The sequence below is a fragment of the Triturus cristatus genome, chromosome 4_1, assembly GCF_964204655.1.
Source record: "Triturus cristatus chromosome 4_1, aTriCri1.1, whole genome shotgun sequence".
NCBI lineage: Eukaryota > Metazoa > Chordata > Amphibia > Caudata > Salamandridae > Triturus > Triturus cristatus.
Window position 1 is genome coordinate 351,312,323 of NC_140585.1, and position 24,660 is coordinate 351,336,982.

A 24,660-nucleotide genomic window follows, 5' to 3' on the forward strand; every position below is an offset into this window, starting at 1 on the left:
CATGTTTAAAAAAACATTGACAAAGCTAATAGATGTCACATAGGTGAAACAAATTGGCTTTGCCAATGCTTGTTTATTTTTGGCTATGCTCAACTCTAGTTTCCGCCTTTACTCTAACATCCTTACTCTGCTCCGACAGAGCTGCCCAAGAGCAATATACTGGGACTATCAACATCAAACTACAAAGCAGTATTAACAAATCTTACTTATGAGGGGTATGCTAAGTGTTCTAACCTCCACTTGAACTACACACTTTTAAGAATACTGAAATTAACTTTACAGTTCTCTGCTACGGAAATGCTACTGTTCTACCTATTGTAGATTACAGAAGAGAACAAATAATAAAAGTATTTTTCGAAACAGAGTATTTTAAATGATATTATGCTCCATTCTCAGCTGGGAAAAAGAAGAGTACATAACATGGCCATAAGTGGTTTATGGACTTTCATGAATAAGAACATTTATTATAAATTTTACTTCAAGCAAAAGCCAAGTGGTTTCAGTACCGCAATTCAATTAGCAAAACTCAAACACAAATTTCAACTTCTCAAGATAGAAAGCGCAACAGCCTTGCAACAAAGCATGCCATGTTATGTTGATTTGTATAGCACACTATCATCAGAGGGGGTATCCAGGCGCTTGGCCAGGTTGTGTAGGTATGTGGTGCCAAGGTGCTTATATGAAGAGCCAGGTCTGCAAAATACAATCGTTTTCCATTCTCACCTTGGCGGCAGAGCTGTTGAAGCACCTTTAATAGCACTTTTGAAAACTACATCTTGAAGAGAGTGCTCCTCCTGCAGGCGATTCTGAATGACTTGCAGCATCCTGAAGACAATGATACAAATAAAGCAACACAACGGCTTTACAGGTGCTCTGTTTAGGTGCATATGTAACAGCTATCCCACCACAAAAAGCCGAACGCCTACCACATATAAAAAAGCAGGCCAGAACGATAAAGCTAAAAACTAAGTAATAAACTGCCAGATAAACAAGAAAAACTTTAAATACCTATGTAATTTTCCAATAAATAAGACCAAACAGACTCCTGAATAGAAGATATCAGGTGAGCAAAAATATAAAAAAAAATTCCAATGATATGGAAAATAAAAAAGATGCCCTATTTCTATGTCGGTCCCGGACTACAAAAATCAAAAAAAAAAAATATTTTAAAAAACACAACAAAATGAAGCGCAGCCCAGAGTAATTAACAGTTGCTGAGACTATTCAAGCATTTACTTTTCATGCTGTCCTTTATTTACTGTTACGCTACATATAATTTCATTCATGCCTACTGTAAACATTCACGGTTGCGTATAGCTACTGAACCAAACCTTAGAGTTCATACACGTGGGTTGCGACAAGAACAAAAAGAGTCTCCAAGAATCTCTTTTGCATAAGTAAGTACAAAATCTAAAACAGGTTATTTAGCTTCAGCTGTTAAACACATTACTTAAACATGCTGCATACCTCTGCCACTGTCTCTGCTGGGGCGAAAGATCAAATATTACCTGCATAAGGAAAGAAAATGGCAAAATATGGTGACGCTGCAAAATCATTTAAGCAGACATTCTTTTATTTCTGCCAAAAGAAATATAATCAATAAAGACCACAACACTGGGGACCCAACTAACATCTTCAAATGTAGTCCCAATTCAGAATGGGGTATTGGGCAGAGTATGAGGGGGACAAACGTTACGTGTCGCTGTCAGACTTACACAATCAAATTTTAGTGTCTCTAAATTACCAAACCAACTTTGGGACATGCTAGCTTTGCCAATGGTTTTTAGCGGTGCTGTCTAACATCTCTGATGATGTACATCAGTGGTCTCCAAACCTAAACACAAGCCCAAGAGAGAATTTTCTGAGTGAACACGGATATAGGACTAAGCCCTCCTCCTCCTCTCTTCTCAATAATCCCAGCTAGTCTTAGCAGACATTGCCCCCTCTCTGATCCCCACCTCATCATTAATCATAACACACTTCCCTCGTCACTGCCTATGTCACCGTACAGGTATATCACACTGCCCTCTCTCCCGTCAAAGTTACCTTCTCGTTGGTCAGTATCCACCTTTTCTGTCACTGAGTACTTCTCTTAAAACTATCCCTCTCTCAGGTCAACCTCTCTCCTGACCCTTCACCCAGTCAGTATTTACTTCTCTTCTCAGTTAATACCTCACATCTCACTGCCCACCTCTCCTGTCACTGCCCCACTAACTAAGCAGCACCTACTTCTCCTGTAAATGTACACCTCTCCTATCAGTGTCCAACTTCTCTGATACTGCCCACCTCTTCCACTGTGACCTCCATCTTCCATCGATCCCCACGTCTCTAGTAAATGTCCACTTCTACAGCTAGTGTACTACGGTACCTAGCTTCTCCTTTCAATGCTCACCTTTCCTATCAAACCATCCATATCTCTTTCTTTTCCCTATAATTTCAATTTCTCTCATCTATCTCTCACGGTACATCAATCCTACCCGTTGCCTGTCTCCAGTCGCTGCCCACCTACCTTTCACCACCCTACTCACCTGGCTGTGCCTACTTTCACTTCTGCTGTCAGACCTCTCCTCAATCCTGCATTTGTGCTCAGCTTTGCAGTACTCTCCCCTACCCATGCGCCCTCTCTTATTACCTAAAAATGTAGAAAACCAAAGCTGCAACAAGCACATGCTAAAATGAACTCTTTTTGCATCTTTTCAAGCTCACTACCAACATTAGCTAGGTCACCTGTAAGTCGTGCCTTGAGGGAAACGAGACCTCTGCGCATAATGTGTAGAAGTTAGACACGACCAGCACTAGTCTGGCATGTCTCCACAGTAAAGGGATTCAAGTGCTACTTCCTACACAGGCTGGAGCATCCCATCTATTTTACAAAAGGGCTGATTTATGCATGAAACTCACAATCAGGAAATTTATCTTGAGGATGAAGTAGAAATCCACGATGATGCTTATGATACCTGGACATACACAGCTTCAAATTGATATACTACACTCTTGGCCCCTGTACTGACTTGAATTAGGTTTCCCCAGCCCAGAGAGGAAGTATGGATTACATCAAGGACCTCCTAGAGAACAAACAGTCTTCAGTGGAAGACTACATGTAGGGACATCACCACCATTTATCTCAGAAATGTAGGGGAGAGAACAGTAGCCCAATTTGTACACATAAAGGGCAGTAAGAAAATCTAACATCAGTAGGTTTATAATACAACAGGGCTATGAAGTGAGCCTATTTTGATGCTTTCTTTCTCATAGCCTGCTTGGCCCTTGATACCTCTGGTGGTGACCTGGACTCACAACCACTCTGAATACGTTTGCCATATCTGAGAAGGACAGCTCATTTTAATCAACTAGCCCATAGGACGGCTGACAGAAGACCAACCAAGTGAATAGCATTCAGCCACCCCAGAAAATCCTCAGATTGCTTAGAAGTTAAGTCAAAGGAAGTTCATTTGGAAGCAGCGGATTCCGAAGAAAACAAGAAAACATATTGTGCTGTTGGTCTTGGAAAGCATGGATACCTTGGATCTTGCTTTCCCTTGTACCAAAGCTTTCGAAGGGATGTGAAAATGAAGGGGGTGTGGGGAGGAGGTGACAATCAGGTGAAGTTTAAGATGCACCATCTCACTCAAATTCACTTGGCAGGATTCTCTCTCTGATTATCAGCTATCTAGGTCCTGAGGTACAAATAAAGGCGTAGTTCCCTTATAAAGCAACAACATTAACCCCTTCGATGCTAGGCCTTTTCCCCCCTGTGCTAAGCCTTTTTTTTGGCTATTTGGGGTAGTGCGCGCTTAGGCCCCTGTAACTTTTTGACCACATAAGGTATCCACGCCAAATTTGCGTCCTTTTCTTCCAACATCATGAAGATTGTAAAGGTACCCAGGGTTTGTGGATTCCCCTGGAGGGTTCCCAGAAATTAGCCAAAATACAGCAAAATGTAGTTTTTTTTGGGAAAAATTGGAAAAAAGGGCTGCAAAGAAAGCGTCTGGGTTTTTCCCTGCAAATGGTATCAAAAAAGGGTTTGTGGGGCTGAAATCACCATTTTCCCAGCTTTTAGGGAATGACAGACTTTTGTCAGAAAACCAACATTTTTTACACAGTTTTGGCATTTTTCTGGGACATAGCCTATTTTTGTTATTTTTTGTGCTTTCAACCTCCTTCCAGTTAATGGGAGAAATGGTTATGAAAGCAATAATGGATCCTGGAAAGCTATACATTTTAGAAAAGTAGACAAGATTCTGAATTCAGCAAGGGGTCATTTGTGTAGATCCATCAACGTTTCTTTATAGAAACTAACAGTTAAATATAGGACAATTTGAAAATTAGTTGAAAAAAACACAGCCTTTTGTGTCAACGTTTTCACTTGTAACTTCTTCTAATTATGACAGCTCTTTGAAAGCAATATACTGTTACATCCGCTGGACCTTTCCGGTTGTGGGGATATATAGGACTTGTAGGTTCACCAAGAACCCGACGAACCCAGAGTCAAAAACTGAGCAGCAATTTGCAATGGCTTTTTATTATGTACCGGGTATATATCAATTATTGTGGGAAAATGTATACATGGAAAAATCGGTATGAAAGACACCAATGTATTTCTGAAATGGGAACAAATTATAGAGTTTAGAAACAGTAGATATTTGCACATTTTCGAAATTGGGAATACTCATACCAGCATGAGAATTAGCAGTCATTTTTCAAAATGACTTATTTTTTACACAATGTCTTTCATTTGGAAGGCAGAAATGCATCGAAAGTCAATAGGTAATAACAGTTGTTTTACAAATCTGAATTACCCCAAGTCTCCCGATAAAAATGGTACCTCACTTGTGTGTGTCGGCCTAGTGCCCGTGACAGGAAACTGCGCAAAACGCAACGTGGTCACACCTCAAATTTCGCAGTGAAAAATTATCCTTTTTTGGCAAAGTCCCTAGCTGTAGTCTTTGAACCATAGCTCTGCCGGCACCTAGGGAAACCTAGCAAACCTATACATTTTTGAAAACTAGACAACCAGTGGAATCCAGGATGGGTTGACTTGACTGCCTCTCACCAGGTTCTGTTTAGGCCTGGGCTAAAATTTCATACCGCTCGCGGAAATTGCGATAATTTGACATTTTCGCATTCCGCGGAGAGCGCGAAAATGTCAAAATATCCGCAATCCGCATTTTACCGGAATTTTTTTGCTTGCTCACGCTGTAAAATAATATATTCTCACATGCGCGCGATCACCTTACCTGAATCCCCGCGTTCGTCGAGAAGTTTTCCCGATCCGGTCGCGTTCTCCATGAGATTTTGGATTGTTGGTAGCCATTTGCGCTGTCTCGCGACAGTTCGCGCCCGCAGTAACGTCATTCGTCGCGCGATCACGTATTTCTTCTCGCGATCATGCACCTCGAGACAAGTGAAAACAAGATGGCCGCGCCCGCGAGCAACCGCATGGGTAAGTTGGCGGGCCGCGACCACGCAGAAAATACCGTGAACGGGCGGGAAAAAAACTTCCGCATCTTCGCGATATTTCCGCGTGTTTGCGGAGATAACATTTTTGCGATAATTTGCGAAAGTGAATTTTGCAAATTCCGCCCACCCCTAGTTCTGTTACCCAGAATCCCTTGCAAACCTACAAAATTGTCAAAAATACCACATTTTCCCCACATTTCTGTGGTGTAAAGTTCTGGAATCTGCGTGGAGCCACAACTTTCCACCCACCCCGCATCCCCCAAAGTCTTCAGAGAAAAATGGTACCTCACTTGTGTTGGTGGGCCTACTGCCCGCGACAGGAAACGGCGCAAAACGTAACGAGGTCACACCTCAATTTCGCAGTGAAAAATGACCCTTTTTTGGCAAAGTGCCTAGCTGTAGTTTTTGAACCCTAGCTCTGCTGACACCTAGGGAAACCTAGCAAACCTATACATTTTTTAAAACTAGACACCCAGGGGAATCCAGGATGGGGTTACTTGACTGCCTCCCACCAGGTTCTGTTACCCAGAATCCCTTGAAAACCTACAAAATTGGCAAAAAAAACACATTTTCCCCACATTCTGTGGTGGAAAGTTCTGGAATCCGCGTGGATCCACACATTTCTACCCACCCCGCGTTCCCCAAAGTCTTCCGAGAAAAATGGTACCTCACTTGTGTGGGTCGGAATAGTGCTCACGACAGGAAACGGCGCAAAACGCAACGTGGACAACCCTGAGTTTTGCAGTGAAAAATGACCCTTTTTTGGCTAAGTGTCTAGCTGTAGTTTTTGAGCCATAGCTCTGCCGGCACCTACGGAAACCTAGCAAACCTATACATTTTTGAAAACTAGACACCCAGGGGAATCCAGGATGTGGTGACTTGACTGCCTCTCACCAGGTTCTGTTACCCAGAATCCATTGCAAACCTAAAGAATTGTCCCAAAAAACATATTTTCCCCACATTTCTGTGGTGGAAAGTTCTGGAATCTGTGTGGATCCACAAATTTCCACCCACCCCGCGTTCCCCAAAGTCTTCTGAGAAAAATGGTACCTCACTTGTGTGGGTCGGCCTAGTGCCCGTTACAGGAAACGGCACAAAACACAACGTGGACACAGCTCAATTTCGCAGTGAAAAATGACCCTTTTTTGGCAAAGTGCGTAGCTGTAGTTTTTTAACCCTAGCTCTGCCGGCACCTTGGGAAACCTACCAAACCCACACATTTCTGAAAACTAGACACCCAGGGGATTCTAGGGAGGTATGGCTTGCGTGGATCCCCCAACGTTTCCTTACCCAGAATCCCCTGCAAACCTCAATTTTAGCTGAAAAATGCACTTTTTTCACACATTTTTGTGTGGGAATGTTGTGGCATCACCGGGCTGACACAAATTTCCCACCACCCAGCGTTCCCTCGGGTCTCACGATAAAAACGGTGCCTCACATGTGTGGGAGGCACAAGTACCCGCGACAGGCAAGGGCCTAAAATGTAGTGAGGCGACATCAAATTTGCCTATCACAAAACGACCTGGTTTTGCAAAGGGGGTACCCTGGGTTTTTGGCCCGGTGCTCGGCGGCCACCTAGGGAAACCTACCTAACTCACACATTTCTGAAAACTAGACACCCAGGGGATTACAGAGAGGTATGGCTTGCGTGGATCCCCCAACGTTTCCTTACCCAGAATCCCCAAGCATGGTATCTACTAGCTAATATAGCTTATGCGCGGAGTAAGGTCTCGTTTTGTATTGCCTATGACAACGTATATGACTGGGGCTTAATGGAGTACCAACAATTAATTTGTTTCGTGTCTTTGTTTCGTTTCTTGACTTTATGTAATCGATGTGCACACAGTAGTGGCACACTATGAAGCATCAAGTTGTACTGATGCCCATATTTGTGGTTTATTTAGTCTTTTCTTTCCTAGGCACAGGTCAGGAGCAGCTCCCACAATGCAGCTGTAGCCACAGTGAGGGTATACAGGTTCCTGCTCTGCCCTGACTGAAAAAGAGAGGGTATTTTAATGTAACGTATATTGGTTCACGTGCACTTCACCTTTTTGATGATTTTGGTCCTGAAGAAGCGCCAACGACCTTTATTGAGACGCAGGCGCGAAACATGTTGACCTATGACCGCTGACACCCGGGTATAGTGTGCCTTTGGGGCGATGTTTTATCTAGCAGCTTTTTCACTGCAAAGGGTAAATTGCTTATAACTGCGCTGCAGGTTTACCCTTTATTTTAAAAATGTATTACTTTGCACGCACTTTCCTTACCCTCAGTAGACCCTCCCTCCACACACCCTCATGCACCATCCGGCAGACCTGAAAAGATCTCGGAGAAAGTGACCCTTCAAGGGACCCATAGGGAATTGCAGCTCTGGCCCTACGAGGAGCAACCGCCCGATGATGAAGCATGACATCCCTTGGGGTGTGTGAGGGCAATAAAGGACAAAGAATGGTCTTTTCCTCCCTACTATTGGGTCCTCTACACCTAGGATTCTTTTTCTCTTCTTTTTCTTTTTTTTCTTTGATTACATGGGTGACTTTTGCACCCTCATGCATGGGTGACTTTTTGCACCCTGCTATAGGAACAGTGTCCTCTTGTTGTAAAAAAAAGGGGAGAGAGCACTGACATACACGAGCCCTTTCACACTTGTGGTTCCTCCTTCACTTAGAAATTGGAAACTGCGGGGTTTTCAACAGTAGAACATGAGCTCCTCTGCCAGAAGCCTAGTATCTAGCAAGGACCACTGGGTTGCAGTGATAGACGCCCACCAGCTTAAGAACAGGGCTACTTTTACTGATTTTTCCCGGTTGTGTGCCTGTCTTCCAAACCATGACGCACCCATAGAGAGAACACATGCAAAGGCTTTGACACACAGAGGGAAAACTCCTTGCATTTCAGGTCATTGCTTTTTAGCAGTTAGTTTGAAAAAACAAAAATGATTCCTGAGTGGGCTAAAAAAAACATTTATCTATACCCGCAGAGCACTTGGTACATGCACTGTAGGTACAGAGATCCCCACTAGACAGAGATCTCTAATTAGGGTGTGTGGTCCTCCATACGAAGCAGAGCTGAAGGCTTCTATTTGCAGCTGGTGGTCACATATAAAAACAAGCATTTGCAATGCAATAGGTCTCGCATTTGCGAGAGTTTGAGCTATTGGCATTGTAAATGACAACGCCTTTTATTTATGTGTTTTGAAAACTTGCAAACGGTATGTAAATACACACTTTGTACTTATATAAGCAAGGCTGGCAGTAAAAGAGGCGCAGTTACTGCCAGCCTTGCGTCTAGTAAGCAAGGACTATAAACACCGCTTGCACGTTTTCAAAACACATAAATAACAACTATTGGCATAGCCAATAGATCTCGCCTTCGGAACCTTATAAGTATTTAGTTATGAATTACAATATCTTTGGTGCAACAACATCAACTCTTGCATGTCTAAACACTTATAAGGTCCCAAAGGCGAGACCTATTGGCTATGCCAATGCTTGTTTTTTGTTATGTCAGGCCGGGGCAGGCAACACTGACAATGGGAGAGTGGGTCATAATGGGAGACAAGGACAAGTGGAGGGTGGTACGTAACAGCAAAAGGACGGTACAAAAGCGCAATGGCACGGCTAGCCCTGGCCGCATCACAGCACCTGCAATGTCGGGGCCAAGTCGCCGGCCATCTCCACAGCCTTCCTTCCAAGCCATGAAATGCACGTGGTGGAAAAAAAAGCCCAAATCTGGGCCCTTCCCTAGGGCATCGCCACAGAAGTACACTAATCCAAAAATCTTTTTTCCAACATCATCTCACTGAAGTGATTTTCCAAGTAATGTGAACGCTATATAAAATAAATCAATTACATTATTGGAGCATTTTTAAAAAACTGCCGACTATTCAATTAACAGATTGAAAACTTTCTACAGTACAAAGAGATTGGGGCGCTAAAAAAGGCAAATGGATGATGGTCCGAAAGCCTACCCCTGTGGAGGTGCGTCATATGACACAAGAAAGCAACTAAAACCTTGATTTTCAAGGCAGGAGCTTGAAGATAGATTTTGCAATTCTCTGAGAGACCCGAGGGCCGACGTATATAAACATCCTAACACTGGGGAGCTTTTTATGACGTGGGCAAAGTTCATGCAAATCCAGATTTTTGGCCTGCGCGTAGTGCTCAGAGTTTCCGGTTTGTAATAAGTCAGCACTTTGGCAAAGTTTTTCTAAGCAAGCAGACGATGTTTGCTTAGGAGTGCTAGCTGGCACTGAGGTGTGTGCCACTTTCTAAAAAGGCAGGTTTAAAACTCTGTTGCTTGCTAGTTCCAAATAGGATGACATATGCAGCCTTTTTTTCCTCGGAAGAATGTTAAGTTTGCAGATTTCCTAATTTGTATGTGATAAAAACCCTGCCAACTATGTGTCGTTATCTAGTATGTGCGGCAATCACAGGAGGATTATGAAAGAGAAACCAACATTTCTTGCACTTCTATGCTGAGTAAACAAAGATTAATTCACTGTGGTGCTTACTAAAGGCAAGTTAAATATTATTCGTCAGTGGTGGCCAAAATTAGATGGGTGAAGTAAACTCGGGCCAGAGACCAGAGCATGGGAAAAGAAGCTAGCCACATATGATGGCTCCACTGTTTACAGGCCCAAATAGCCAGCCTCAAATATAATTAAAAGCTGTTCTCCGGGTACAGCAGCCATGGCAGATTTTAAGGATTTCCTCTTAGGATACATTTGCATAGAAAGGTTCAAAATGGTAATCGCAATCTGTGGCTATCTTGGAAACCTGGTGCCACTGCTGCCCCTGTGGACTGGAGCTGGACACCTCCTGTTGTGGACAAGAGCTGGGCACCCCCCACGTGGACAGGAGCTGGGCACCTCCCACATGGAAAGGAGCTGGACACCCCCTGTGGACAGGAGCTGGTCACCTCCTGCCCCGATGCTTGCACACTTTAATGTGGCAATGAGAGCTGGGACCTCACAAGGCCTAGGGGCAGTCATGACCACTTAGAAAGCAATTTAACATTGTACACTGGAATCAAGAATCTCATGGAAATTGATTATTATTGATTAAGCACAAGGATGGAAATGTGATGTTATTAAACTGAACATTCGTTTTATTAAGTGGGAGTTTGAGGTCAAAACCACCAAAAATTGTAATGGTACACTTTGGAAGAAAACATTCAAAAAATGTACAAAGAAACACCAGGAAAAGGAGGAAACCCCCACTCTAGTAAAGTTCGGACTGAAAATAAAGTTTTGCATGTGGTGCAGGTCTGTCACTGCGCTTTGCCAGGTATGAAAACACAACGCTTGCAAACCTTATTAATGAACCTGGCTTACCAGCCCAACTCAACGCATGAATGTGTGAACCTACTGTTGATTGGCTCACTATGCGATAACAGACAACCAGGCTGACCAATCCGCAGCCTCAAATTACACTGTGCCTGGGCCTTCACTCAGCAGGGACTGCTGCCTTTCGACCAGTACCTAAAGTAGGAAACGTGTGTGCAAAAGAATCTTCACCACTGACTGTACTTTACCTTTCCAGCAAATATTACGAAAATCTAAATACGCGACTTCAGCGCACTACGTTTATGATGCACGTGGGTGATGGCTGTTAGAAACTCGCCATCCAACGTGCAACCTTTCCGGACACATATAGGACATGAGTTGGCTTTCAAGCAGTGAGCATCCTCAATTCTGCTGCAGTAACATACAGCAACGGTGAGAAAAAAATCAAGCATTGCCAATGGCAAAAGGTTTGATGCTGGCATTCATGCCCTGAGAAAAATCAATAAAATAAGCCTACTGCAGTGCACAACAATTAAAAAATACTTTATTTATTTGTATTTATACGGGTGAATAAGTAAAATTAAATGTGTGATGCATTCCTAAAGAGACGGAATGAAACACACAGATACCATTAGAAAGAAGGGGAGATGTTGGAGGGCTGATGCAAGATGTGATTGACAATGTCTCAAGCCAATGGCAGAAGACACCAGTGCTAAAGATATCCAATGGTTGAAGGCGGATGAATCACAGCTCCATAGAGCATGCTTAGAACACAGCCGGTCCCATGAACAGTGCATGCACCATTACAAACCGAACCACAGACATGTGGAATCTCGCAGGTGGGGGGGTCTAGGAGCAGAGTTATGAACTGTGTAGAGAGGAGCCGGGCCCTAATCCCGGCTTGCTCTTTGACCAGCCGATGTGATCTGGAGCTCCACCTTATGTTTCATAGTCATGATCTACAGAATGTAACAATGCACAGATGCAGGTATCGACTTCAATGCGCTATATGAAACGGGGCAGTTACACAAGTTACACTAATTAAACACACCCTCTCTCACTGCAGATAAACCAGAGTTTGGGGGATGGACAAAGGCTGAGGCCTCAGTAGGGGTCAAGGGGCAGCCCCTGGGTTAAATGTGGTAGAAAGGGCCGGTAAGTGTCCAGAATCTTCCACCTCGCAGCACTAGGAGCGGTTATGAGCTCCGGACTCAGCCCACTGTCCCATTCCCCCGGCCCTCTCCACACAGCTGTGTGAAACTCGTGTGTGCAAGGGCAGCCTCAATGACGAGCGCCGACAGACTTAAGAGCGGCTGATGAAGAGGGGCTCCTAGCCTCAAAGCCGGGTAACTGGAAGGCAGCCTCTGCAGATTGGCCCTGGAGGCGACCAAGTGCAGCTGGTCCTAAAAATAACAAACCCCCAAAAAGCCACCATCCACTCCGTCCTTGAGGCCAGAGGTCGGCGTTCCTCAAGCTGGCTTGCGGATGGAACATTTATTGCGTTTTCCAGAACCCGGGGCTGTGTATGGAGAAACTGACGACGGACTGACTGCTGTGTGGTTTACAAAACATTAATGGGAAATAAATCCTCTGGTCTGAGCTACGAAGCTAATGAACAGATGCACAGTGTGCAAAACATAAGCACGAGATTGAGAGTACTGCCTGCCCAGGATCACACAAGGTGATCACTAGAAATCCAGTTTCTGAACTCGGGTCTCCTTTCATCCGGCGTCATTTGCTTAATTAATCACAAGCACACACCCCCTTCAAGGGTTTAACACAAGCCGAAATGTCTTGTGAATAGACGGGTTTCAACGCGACTAAGGACACTGCTGGATAAAAGGCAGGAATCCAATTTGATACTCAGAAAAGCCTTCTTGAAAACGAAAAACACATTTAGGAAAACCTGTTTTTTTTATTAGAAAAAGTAAATAAGAGGCAGGTGAGTGAGAGAGTTATTCCAGCAACCACATCAGGTTCCAGTGATAAGTGCAGGCAAAAGCACAGGAGAGTAAAATAACGCTGATCTACAGCTGCAGAATCAAGGAGAAACAGGGAACAACAGGTATGAAAGTCTTACTTAAAGATAAATGTCTTTTCAAGCCTTGCGAAAAGTTAAAGTATAAATAAAACTAGAAGCGCGAGCAAAAGGTGGACGCGAGTGGTGCGCGATGGCGCCTGTGCTTGTAAGCGTGCGCGCAACTGCACTCTCTGCACCAGCCAAAAGCGTGTGGTAGGACTTTTAAAAGCCCACACATTAAATGTCTCAAAGCGCAGCGCATGCGCTGGCTCAGCGAGACCTAAAAAGCATTGTCATTTACAATGCCATTAGCTCAAACTCACGCAAATGCAAAACCTATTGCATTGCAAATGCTTGTTTTTTTATGGTTTTGCTGCTTAGCTACACTTCCTCTGATGCCCTAACAACCCTACGCCAAATTGTGAGTAACTACCTTCAAAGATTCCATTGCTAGTGTATCACAAATTCACAGTTATACTTTTCACAGACTAAAAATTAATTAGGATGTTTAAAGAAAATCATATGGCCATTTAACACCAGCTTTCGAAAATATACTATATTTTGAAGACCATCTGATGCTGCGATTCCTAGTCTCCCTCCGCACAGTACACGAACAAAGAGATACATGGAACCTGATGTAGGTATAGAAAGAGGGATGAGACAGAAGAGAGACAGGGAGCAGTGCAGACATAGTGGAGGAGGGGAGTGGAAAGATAATATGAAAGAAGTTGATTTAGATGAAAACAAGAAAAATACTTCAAGTGTCAGGCCAGCTAGCCTCCGATAGTACTATGTAAACAAAGGACAATAAAAAAATATAGAATCTTTGAGGAAGAACCAACGGACCCCTCGAGAGTGGACTTTGTTTAGGTCCCGGCTGCGGTAAGTGGTTGATCCTTTTAAAAATCACTCACTGCCTTGGTTAGGTTAGGTTAGGTTAATGACATTTGTTAAGCGCATGGTTGCACAGAGAACAGTGCGTCCCCGCGCTGACAGCCCTATCTACATCTAATCAGCTGGATCACAGAAGGAGAGCCTGGCCTGCTATGCTGAAGTTAGCTTGGGGAAGAGGTTGGTTTTCAGCCTCTGTCTGAACCTGGTTTCAGACGGCTCCATCCTCAAATCGATGGGTAGGTTATTCCAGTCATTGCTGGCATGATGTCTAAAGGAACGACCTCCCATCCTTGCTCTATGTATACGAGGTGCCACTAAAAGCATGCTGCCCATCGACCTCAGAGGACGTGAGGGACGATAGACTGGAAGCAGGTCCTGAAGATAAGGAGGTGCTTTTTTGTGAGCTATACGGTGGGTTATACACATAGTTTTAAATTTGATTCGTTCTTTTATTGGGAGCCAGTGGAGGGAGCGTAATGCATGTTTCCCAGAGGCTCTCCTAGGGAGGTTAAGGACCAATCTAGCAGCTGCGTTCTGGACGCGTTGTAACTGTGCTAGGCCTTTATTGCTAAGTCCGCATAGAAGGGAATTCCCATAGTCTAGGTGGGAGGTGACCAAGGCGTGTACCATAGTTTTTCTGGAGCTGGGGGGCAAAAGGTCCAGGACTTTCCTCAGGACCTTCAGGAGTCCATAGCATTTTCCGGCAACCTTCCCAACATGATTGGTGTATGCTAGCTTAGAGTCGAGAAGAAAGCCAAGGTTCTTAACTGTGTCTGCTGGGGCCGGGACCAAGCCCAGTTCCGTGGGCCACCAGGCAGAGGTCCAAATGGAAGGGCAGGGCCTACAATAAGAACTTCCGTCTTATTACCATTGAGGCGGAGACAGTTTTGTTTCATCCAGCCGTCAAGTGCCACCAAGCAGGCCGAGAAATTCTCAGCGTCCACAACTGGATCACGGGATAGATTGATCACCAGTTGTGTGTCGTCTGCATAAGAGACTATTGCAACACCATATGACTCCACCAATTTGGCAATGGGTTCCATGTACAGATTAAATAGAGTGGGGCTCAAGATTGAGCCCTGAGGAACCCCTTGCCTGAGACATCTTACACTAGATTTACATGGTGGGCAGTGCACTTGAAATCTCCTGTTGTTAAGGAAGGAGACCAGCCACTCATGTGCAGGACCGGTTATTCCCTTTTCATTCAAGCGGTCAAGTAATACGGGGTGTGATACGGTATCAAACGCCGCACTTAAGTCCAATAGGACCAGTGCGGCCGTGTGACCCTTATCCGCCTTACTTCGTAGCAGTTCTGTTGATAGGAGGAGGGCGGTCTCTGTCAAGTGTTTGGCTCTAAATCCCGATTGAGACATGTGAAGGAGCATGTTTTCCTCCACAAAGCTCACCAGCTGTCGGTTGACCAATTTTTCTACTACCTTCGCACAGTAGGGGAGGAGGGAGATTGGTCTCAGGTTGTCTAATTGCGTGATGCTTATGTGGGCTTTCTTTTTTATTGGAACGACTTGGGCCAGTTTCCAGCTATCCGGAACTGAACATTCCTGGAAAGACAGTGAAGCCAAGTTACCTATGTGCTTCGCTACCAGCGGGATATGATTTCGAAGAATTCTCGCTGGTACTGCATCAAGGGGAGAGCCTGAGTGAATGTTAGATAGGATATTGATAAGCTCCTCAGTTTGGGGAACCACAAATTTCCTAAGTTCTTCCCTGACCTTCTTTCCGCAGTTAGGGTCGGGATTTATAGTTTCAGAGTTAGTCTGAAACGATGCATAGATTTTTTCTACCTTCCCTATAAAGAAGTCTGCGATGTCATTGCATGACTCAGTCGTGGGGGGGACTTCCCCTGAACTCGCTGGAGGGGCTGAGAGTTCTTTTAGAATCATAAAAAGCTCTTTAGATGTGTTCCCTGTGGTGGCTTTCTGCTTCGTTTGGTGCCGCGGCTTCGCCGTTTAGTGCGGAGGGGCACCGGACACTCCCTCTGCCTTGGGTCTTTCCCTAGGGAGGGGCAGAGGTCAGTGATTGCATCCGGCCAGCAAGAAAACTAACATGCTTATAATTTTCCCATCGAAACGCGTCGACGCCTGAGCTGTTAGGAACACAACCCGTACTTTTACTGAGACTTTTGAGTGCCCATAGAACATAGCACCCAGTCTCGGTTATTGAGGAACAACTATCACGGATGTGATCAGTTTAAGACTAAGCTTTTGGTCTATTATTTGTACTCTCGCATATATTTCTAATTTATATCGCCCAATATTTTTTATCATGTTTTCTGAATGAATCTATGAAATTTGCATTGCTTTTTACCATGTATATTTGTTTCTTTGATTTTATGTCCTACGATGAATAAAATAATTTTAACCTTGTGTTATTAGCCTTGTCCATTATAGTAGCCTTGGGTATACAGATATATTCTCCTATTCTGAGTGGAATGGATGTGATTGAGTGATGAAGTTGGAAATTTCAGGTAACACACATTGCTGGTTGCATAGTGCTGTCCAAAGGAAACCTTTGTGATTACATATTTGTATGCTACCCTATTCCTTTGGCATAAGGGGTCCCTCTCAGTTTCTATAACTGTTAGCACAATCCTTTTGGTTTGGAGAGTTTGTCATTTCTGTGGTCAGGCTCTGTCGAGCAGGTTTAATTTATCAGCATCCTTCGTTGTAGAATTATGGACAGTTTCAAAACGTTCAGCTTTTCTGAGGAACAATTTAACAGATTAGTAAACCAAAATCCTCGTAGTAACAATACGACTATTGGAACTGGGCAAACCCACTCAAACTGGGGACCCTTCGCTAGACACGGACATCTTTGATGACTGGATGGCCACACTTGCTAATAATTTAGCGCCGGTGGCTGCACCTAGTAGAGCCTTCCTTGGCAAAAACTCTGCTCCCTGGTACACTTCTCAGCTAAAAGAATTGCAAGGCCAATGTAGAAAACTCGAACGGAAATGGAGGATAAACTATAAACCTGAAGAGCTTATTATTTTTCGAGTAGCACTCAAAAACTATCATCAAAAAATCAAATCAGAAAAGAAGGGCCATTTCACCAATCTCATCAAGCAGACAGCATCTGATCAAAAAACAATCTATAAAATTGTAAAATCCTTTACCCACCCTAAGGTGCTCGATTACTGTGATGAAAAGGTCAAAGGCCTCAAAAAAGATTTTAAGTCAACTGACATACTACGTTTAGAAAGAGCTGATCTGGATCTGGAAAACAGACAGAGGCTTAACTGTTTCAAGGAGATTACCCTCGAACAGTACAGACAAGCTATCCTCTCATGTAAATCAGGTTCTCCTCTTGACCCCTGCCCCCCAAAAGTCTTACATGCGCTCATCGACAATATAAATCCAATTATTAATCAAATCATAAACTCCTCCCTTAGGTAAGCAATAGTACCTGAAAATTGGAAAATCGCCTCAGTTAAACCCCTTCAAAAAAAACAATTACTAGACCCAACAACCCTCTACAATCTTAGATCCATTTCTCTGCTTCCATGTTTAAGCACAATATCTGAGACGTTAGTAATCACACAACTAAATGACTTTCTCCTACAAGCCAACACTCTACACCCCAGGCAATCAGGGTTTAGGTCCGGTCATTCAACAGTCAGAGCTGCTACATACTAGGGAAACGCTAAAATTTGCCCTAGATCAAGATAAATTGCAGTGATGATTCTGTTGGATCTATCGGCCGTCTTCTACACTGTCTCCCTCGACATCTTGGGAGAGCAGATTAAAAAAAAAAAAAAGAGCATCTCACACATAGCGTTAGCCTGGCTAACATCATTCCTGGAGAACAGGGGACAAATAGTAACCTTCGGCAATTACCAATCAACGGAGAAACGGCTGCTCTCTGGTGTTCCTCGGGGCTCAGCCCTGAGCCCAACACTTTTCAATATATATATTGTACCTCTACTGGATTTGGTGACATCCTTTGACATTGAGTCTGTCTCCTATGCTGATGATACTCAGCTTATCCTAACTCTAGATAAAGAGTCCACAGCGGCAGAAGAAAACTTTCAGCGATGCCTCTCCGCTGTCTTTGAATGGATGAAATCTAACCCCCTCAAGTGTAATAACCCAAAAACTAAGATCATGCCGCTTGGGAAATCTAACATATTCACGCCCAAACTGTGGTGGCCGACTGACGCAGAACCTCCTCCTAACACAGTGGATACTGTAAAGAACCTGGGGATTACATTCGACACTTCGCTGTCCTTCAACCAGCAAGCGCTCTTTGTGGCGGCCGGCACCTGCTTCTGTATTATATAAACCCTCAAAAATATTTTTGATCTTCTTCCAACTACTGCTTCTAAGACAGTCACAGTGGCCTTAATCTGGCCTCGCCTGGACTACTGTAACAAACTTTACACAGGAGCAAAGAAAATAACTCTGAAAAAGGTACAGATAGTCCAAAACGCAGCGGCCCGACTGGTACTGAAACTGCCAAGAGGGCCCTCAGCTTCAGAGGCACTCCAAACCCTGCATTGGCTGCCACACACAAAAGGATCCTCTTTAAGATCCTAGTAATCACCTTCAGAAGGTTCAGGTTAACTGGACCCAGATACCTCAGGACGAGAATTAAACCTTATGTTACCCAACGTCCTTTGAGATCCTCATCTGAAAATTTTCTTGCACTTCCCCGCTTTCACCTGACGTCCAGAGGGGGGAAGTCAATGGCTAACCTTGGAAAAAAAGCTTGGAATTGCCTTCCCACCCATTTGAGACTTATGCAGTCAGAACCCATGTTTAGGAAACTGTTGAATACCTGGATTTTCGCAGCCCAAGATAATCTGCTATTATATCTTATCTGACGGTTTCCAGTTTAAGAATACTCTCCTCTATGCCTCTTTTCACCCGCTTTCAGCGCCAAGATGCTCCTCGGAGTGAAAGCTGTGCTATATAAATGACCTCATTCATCCTGCATAACACTGCTATCTGTATTCTATAATCCAGAAGCTTAACCTAGAAGCCTGGGAACTTTAGAAGTGATAAGGTGGAAAATATCCAAAATCTTCAGAAGTATAAAGTTAAAATATTTTTCAAACTCAAGAGGACCGGGAGGAAGTATGAAGGACACTGGAGAAAGTTGTCCATTCAGCAGGTAGGATTTTCTGGTTCATCCCACTGAGGCATGTTGCCACAAAAAGCAAAGCTTCCTTCAGAGGGTCCTGGTGGAGAAGGTATTCAGATTTGAGACTGTGGCACTCAGCCTTGCCCCAGCGGAAGAATCAGAGCACTAAAAAAGAGACTAAGTGCGACCAAACAGAAAGCAAGAACACCCAAGAGATGACGATTACAGTTATGGTTCAGGTATGAAGTGCTCAGAGATTGTGGTTAAAAAAAGCCAAGGCTTCAGAGATTTTGGTTAAAAAAAGCTAAGGCTGCAGCAGACGTTCAAATGGAACATGCATGGACTTATAGCACCCACTGTGTCCTGCCCTGCCACACTGGAGACCTTTAGGCTTCAGAAAGACTATTACTTGAGAACAAACTGTATTAGATTGAAAAAGCAGCCTCGGGATCCCAGCAGCAAAGCGACCTCAACAGCTAGAGATTTCAATATGGTCTGAATGAGCTTTTCACACAAAAACCTAGGCTGGCAGAAGGACCTCTATTTCAGTGTATCCAGTCTCATGAAGCCCTAGGCAGCCAAGGGCTCATGCTTTGCTCTACTGAAGAACTTTAACTTCCTTCCGAGAGACCAGGTCTGGCAATAAAACACTAAACCAGGATGCTCCACTCCATTGTAGCTGGTCTGATAAGGCACCCATGACTCAGTCACTCTTGCGCACAGATTATCATCACTTTTTACCTTCCCACTGTTTCTTATAGATATTTGGCATTTCTATCAGACTCATAACTCAATCTCTTTAATCAATTTTTTACCATTCTAGTGGAGTTTTACTTACAGAAATTCTATTCTTTATTAATTGATCTGAGAATTTTAATGTTCAATTTCCTGACTTTGGGTAAGCTCACAATTCCTCACTGAAACCTGCTCTTTACTTCTTAGGTCAGGCGTATTTAACTTTAACACTGTGGGAGCTCAAACCTTGCTCTATACTTAGTAAATAATCCGATTCTCACCTTACTTAGAAATCCCAATAAAAATAGGTGATTCAATTTATGTAGCTCTTCAACCTTCCCATTGAAAAACTGCAAACAGTAATAGTTACATTTTCATCAATTATATTAGGATAGATCACATAATGTCAGAAGGCAATTGCTTTAGGTATTATTCTGTACACAGAAATAGTATTAGTCTGATCACAAGAGAAGAGGGGTCAACATCGCCCCAACGATTTTAAGATGTTTAACCCAAAGGGGTGATCTGCCGTTTAGGGAAAATAGATTGTGGTAAATTCACAGATTGCAATGAAAGTATAGGGATTAAAACCGATCCAAAAGTGGGAGAAATCAGATTTCCAGAGCATAACCAGACGCACAAAGTATGCTTCTAGAAAACCATTTTGTCAAAGAAATGCAGATGTTCAAGGAGAGTTTCAATTCAGAGTTCTATCAGACTTGCCCATGTTTTTCACTAGGGGAAATAAAGGAAGGGGCCACTTTCATCGTTGAATTGTTTTCAAGGATAATTAATTGAATGCAGAATAGATGGTCCTGCTATTAAACAGGATGTTTGTCTGCAACTCTCCTCTCAAAATCATTTTCCTACAGTGCAAACAGCCAAGAGTCTCCTGACAAGCATCCACTACAAACTGCACTGAGTGCTCCTCTTCTTGATCTGAAAGGGTGAGGGGGAAATTGTCTCTATTGCAGAGCACCTTGGAGAGGTTCCCTTTGGGCAATTCTGAGATTATAAAAAGAGCATTGTATCAGCAAGTTCAGGGCTCGCTTCTGAACCTTATCATTTTTTCAAGATGACAAGGCTAGAATATATTATGAAATGCTATAGATGGAGCCCATAATTTCCATCTCCAAAATGGGTCTCCAAACTGGCAATTTTGAAAACTGTTTATTTCTGGTTAAAAAACTGAAAATCCTATGTCCTTCAATTGAGGTTTTCCCTTCTATATTAAAAGTATTGTGGACTCAAAGGGCAAGCCAGACTTTAATTATTTGGTGGAGACGAGGAGGTTACGACAATGGGAGGTTTTAGATGCACCGTCTCACTTGAATTCTCATAGCAGGATTCCTCCTCTTGATCCCAGATATCCTGGTCCCTGATGTACAAATAAAGGCACTGTTCCCTTATAATGAAACCACATTAATGGGCGAGATTTGGTTTGCTTTGCTACAGTTCCTCCGATGCCCAGACAAACCTCCACCAAAATGAGAGCAACTACCTGTAAACACTCCAGTGCTAGTGTATTACAAATTCACTGTGAAATTACATTTGATAGACCAAAAACTATTTGTACTAATTAAAATTAATGATCTTTAAGAATAACCCTATTGCCATTTTAATGCAGCAGTAGAAACATTACTTTATTTTGAAGACCATCTGATGCTACGTGTGGATCCCCAGTCTCTCTCTGCACAGAACACGAACAAAATTATACATGGAATCCAAAACAGGCAGAGGAAGAGGGACAAGAAGGGAGAGAGACGGGGAGCAGAGCAGACAGAGGAGGAGTGGAGAGGGAGTTAGGGCTTACGAAAATAGGCAGAGAGGGGGTGGTCCCCACAGAAAAGGTAAAGCAAAAAAAAAGAATTGCAGCAGAGAGAGAAAAAGTAAGTGCAATAAAGAAAATGAAATAGAGGCACAGAAAATGAGAGACAGGCAGATATAGGGAGAGGGGGTGAGGGAAATGGGCCATCTGTTTGCTTTGCCTCCATGAGGCACTAATGCCCTATAATACGACATGTAGAATGCAGGTCAAAAGAGTTTATCAACTATTAGCTATGGTAGTTTGACACATCGGAGAGGAAGCTTTATTCCGATAATGAACGGAATTCTGCTAAACATAAGGACTCATAAAACAAGATGGAGCCATACTAAACTTCAGATATATACCGTTGCTTAAAAGTATAATGAAGATGGAGGACAATCAAGGCAAACTTACCAAGGACTAAATAATACAGAAAGTAAAATGAGAATCAGGAGCACAGCAATACTTTTAAAGCCGGTTAAAACAGGCTGCAGCACCTCAGGGAATCTAGACAAAAACTGCATTGAAAATAGAAAGTATATTTACATGACTGCGCCAAGCAATATTTCACAAGGATTGATGTAATTTCCTGATGGTTTGGGGGTTAAAGAGGGGCACATCGGGACTTTGAAAGTACACTGCAGGCAGCACCAGAGTGCTTGCAACATTTACTAACAAAGAGTGCACTGCTTTGCAACATTTACTAATAAAGAATGCATCACAAGAGGCATAGAAAATGTGTGTGCCAGCATCTAAGAGTTTGTGAGACAGTCCTAGGTGTGACAAAGAGTGGGTATTTTGGATGAATCAGATTGTGTTTACCAGAATGAGATTATAAAGATATTTATTTAAGAAATCCATGTTTAAAAGATGGGCTTTTTAGCATAAAATATTTGCTGGACATGCACAGTGCAGGTGGCCTCAAGAACCGAAGGATGAGTATGCAAAGGACTGTGTGGATATGCAGATATCACGCAGAGAGACATCAACCAACCTGATGCCTCTTGTTTTGCAGGACATGGCTAAATGTCTGGACAGTGTGAGCTCACCAAAGTGACGTATTTGGAGTGCAATGCAACAGGACACCGGTGGATGCAGACAATGCAGCGCAGGGATTTGGGATACTAGGGGTTTCGAAGTGGTAGTGCGGGATGCACCTCAGCACAGCAGCTCCTTCCTCATCCTGCTCCTCCGCACCTGCAGCAGAACCAGGCTTTGCATGTGTCCTCCAAGGGGGCAGAGGAAAACAACATGGCTTCTATTCCTGCCCATGGGATGTCATGATCAACATGGAACCACCATCTTCCCACTGCTGGTCCTGTCAGCAGAGATTTCATGGGCAAAATAACTGAAAAGCAGCTGCAGCTGCAATCCTTTTTTGCCAATAACAGCTGAAAAGGATGGGTAAACTAATGCAATACTCTTGGGAGCTGAGCAAAAACGTGAAAAACACTTCAAACTAGCAACAGTTGAAGGTGCCTGACCAAAAGAAATTAATCACTGAAGGGTGCTCACCCAAAGCCACTTACAGCATTTTCTTGACAACTGTCAGATCTAAAAATGAGTATATGACACAGGAAGGAGACTTTTAAGAACAGGATTAGTATCACCTTTCTTCATAAGACCAATAGTGAAGATCAGCATCTGTGGGAAGGTCTTTTGGACCAAACTTTTGTAAAGGTAGATTAGTAATTCATTACGCAATACATTCCACATGCATATCATACTTAGACAAACTAAGCGGACCAACTAAAATTTTAGGACAAATGGATAAAGAGCATCACTTGGAAAATCAACACCCACTGATGAAGCCTAGAACTAAGTCAGCCAAAAGAGAACATGAAATTAGAAAGAAAACTGTACCAGTCAGGTCAAAGAATATTGGATAACCAATACATTTTCTCTCATATCAGCAAGGCGAATACTAAACACCAACTTTCAGCATGCAAAGCATCTTTGCAACAATAGTCTTCCTGAGGTGATGTATCAGTTTTTGTTGTAGGAAAGCTTACCGGTTCGTAAATCAGCCCACTACTGGACAGAACCATGGTTTCTGCTAAATCCAAAACATCTGCTCCAACATCTGTGTACAAAGAAACAGTAAATTAAACCAACATTTACTTCATAGGTACAAGAAAAAACGAGAATGCACAACACAAGTCTGAAGTAACACAAAATAAGGCTAGTGTTAGAATTACAAGTAATACATGCACATCCCATCACCTTCAAAGGTTTATCGACCTCTAATTAGGGCCAGCTTTTAACAGCTCATTAGAGCACCACAGGACAGAGTTACTGTGCATCAACCCATAGTAGTTGAGGTATTTGCTACTTGTGTCCTGGGATAAGTCTTAGGACTTGAAAATTGAGCAAAAGACAACCTCAGCCACGCTTAACTCTCAGGGTAACAGGGTTGAGCAGTCCACGGCTTCTCAGGGCGGTAGTAAGGGGGAAAGACCTCCAAACCCAACAATTTCAGTCTTACCAGTTCAATGATTTGCGGACTAGCTCTTGAATTCAAATATCTTTGCTGAGTACACTGAGAAGATATTATCCAATCCCTACCAAAACCACCAATCCCCATCAAAACTTCAATCCTGTTTTCTGAAGCGTGCCCACATTCCAAATGCCACCAACACCTAAGACTACAGAAAAGGTATGCACAGCTCTCCAGGAGGACACTGAACAGCCAACAACCATGCACCAGTTTAATCTGACACAGGTGTTAGCACCAAGTCAAATGTAAATGTAAGGCAGTTGTGATTTCTCCACAGTCAACACCCTGTGACCAATGCATTTGCACATCAAGATCTGGATATCCTTCACATCCTGGCCTCTCTGTCTTCCATGTGTTCCCAATCCAGAGTCATTGTGTACTTCATATTCTGCCCACCTTTTCCTCCCTGTGTATTGCGGATCTCTAGTCAGTGACACCTCCACATTCTGACCCACCTTCCCCCAAAATATTCTCCCATCATATTGTCCAAGACAACCTAATCCTTGTACCGGTGCATTCCCATCCCATTCCCTCCATATTACCCACCTTTTTAACAATAATAAAGTTTATACATTAAGATGGTCGCCCAGTCATCAAGAAAGTAGAACTGTTTCAACTTTGGTTTGCAAAAGTATTAGATCACACCTGCCGCATCCCCCCACTAATTCAGTACTTCAGGAAGGATATACTCTGTTGGTGGGGAAAATATTTTTTATCTATGGGAATACCCCAGTCCCTAACTTAAATATTTAAGACTAATTCATTCTTTTCCCCAGGTCACCCTGGAAAAATAATTACGCCTGTATTTAATAGCAGTTTTATATGCACTTCCAGGGTGGAACCAAAGTTCAAAATGT

The 24,660-nt window shown here is 43.3% G+C and overlaps 1 protein-coding gene across 11 annotated transcripts in view; it reads right to left on the minus strand.

The window, feature by feature from the left end:
- The window catches only part of ERGIC2 (ERGIC and golgi 2), a 196,480-nt gene that overhangs the window by 109,219 nt on the left and 62,601 nt on the right, over window positions 1-24,660 (minus strand). For all 11 annotated transcript variants that reach the window (XM_085652343.1, XM_085652335.1, XM_085652344.1 and 8 more), the window contains 3 exons: window positions 23,319-23,389; window positions 1,468-1,508; window positions 724-825 (listed from right to left, as the gene is read on the minus strand). In XM_085652343.1, the coding sequence (XP_085508469.1) occupies window positions 724-825; window positions 1,468-1,508; window positions 23,319-23,389 (214 nt within the window). The remainder of the gene's footprint in view (window positions 1-723; window positions 826-1,467; window positions 1,509-23,318; window positions 23,390-24,660) is intronic.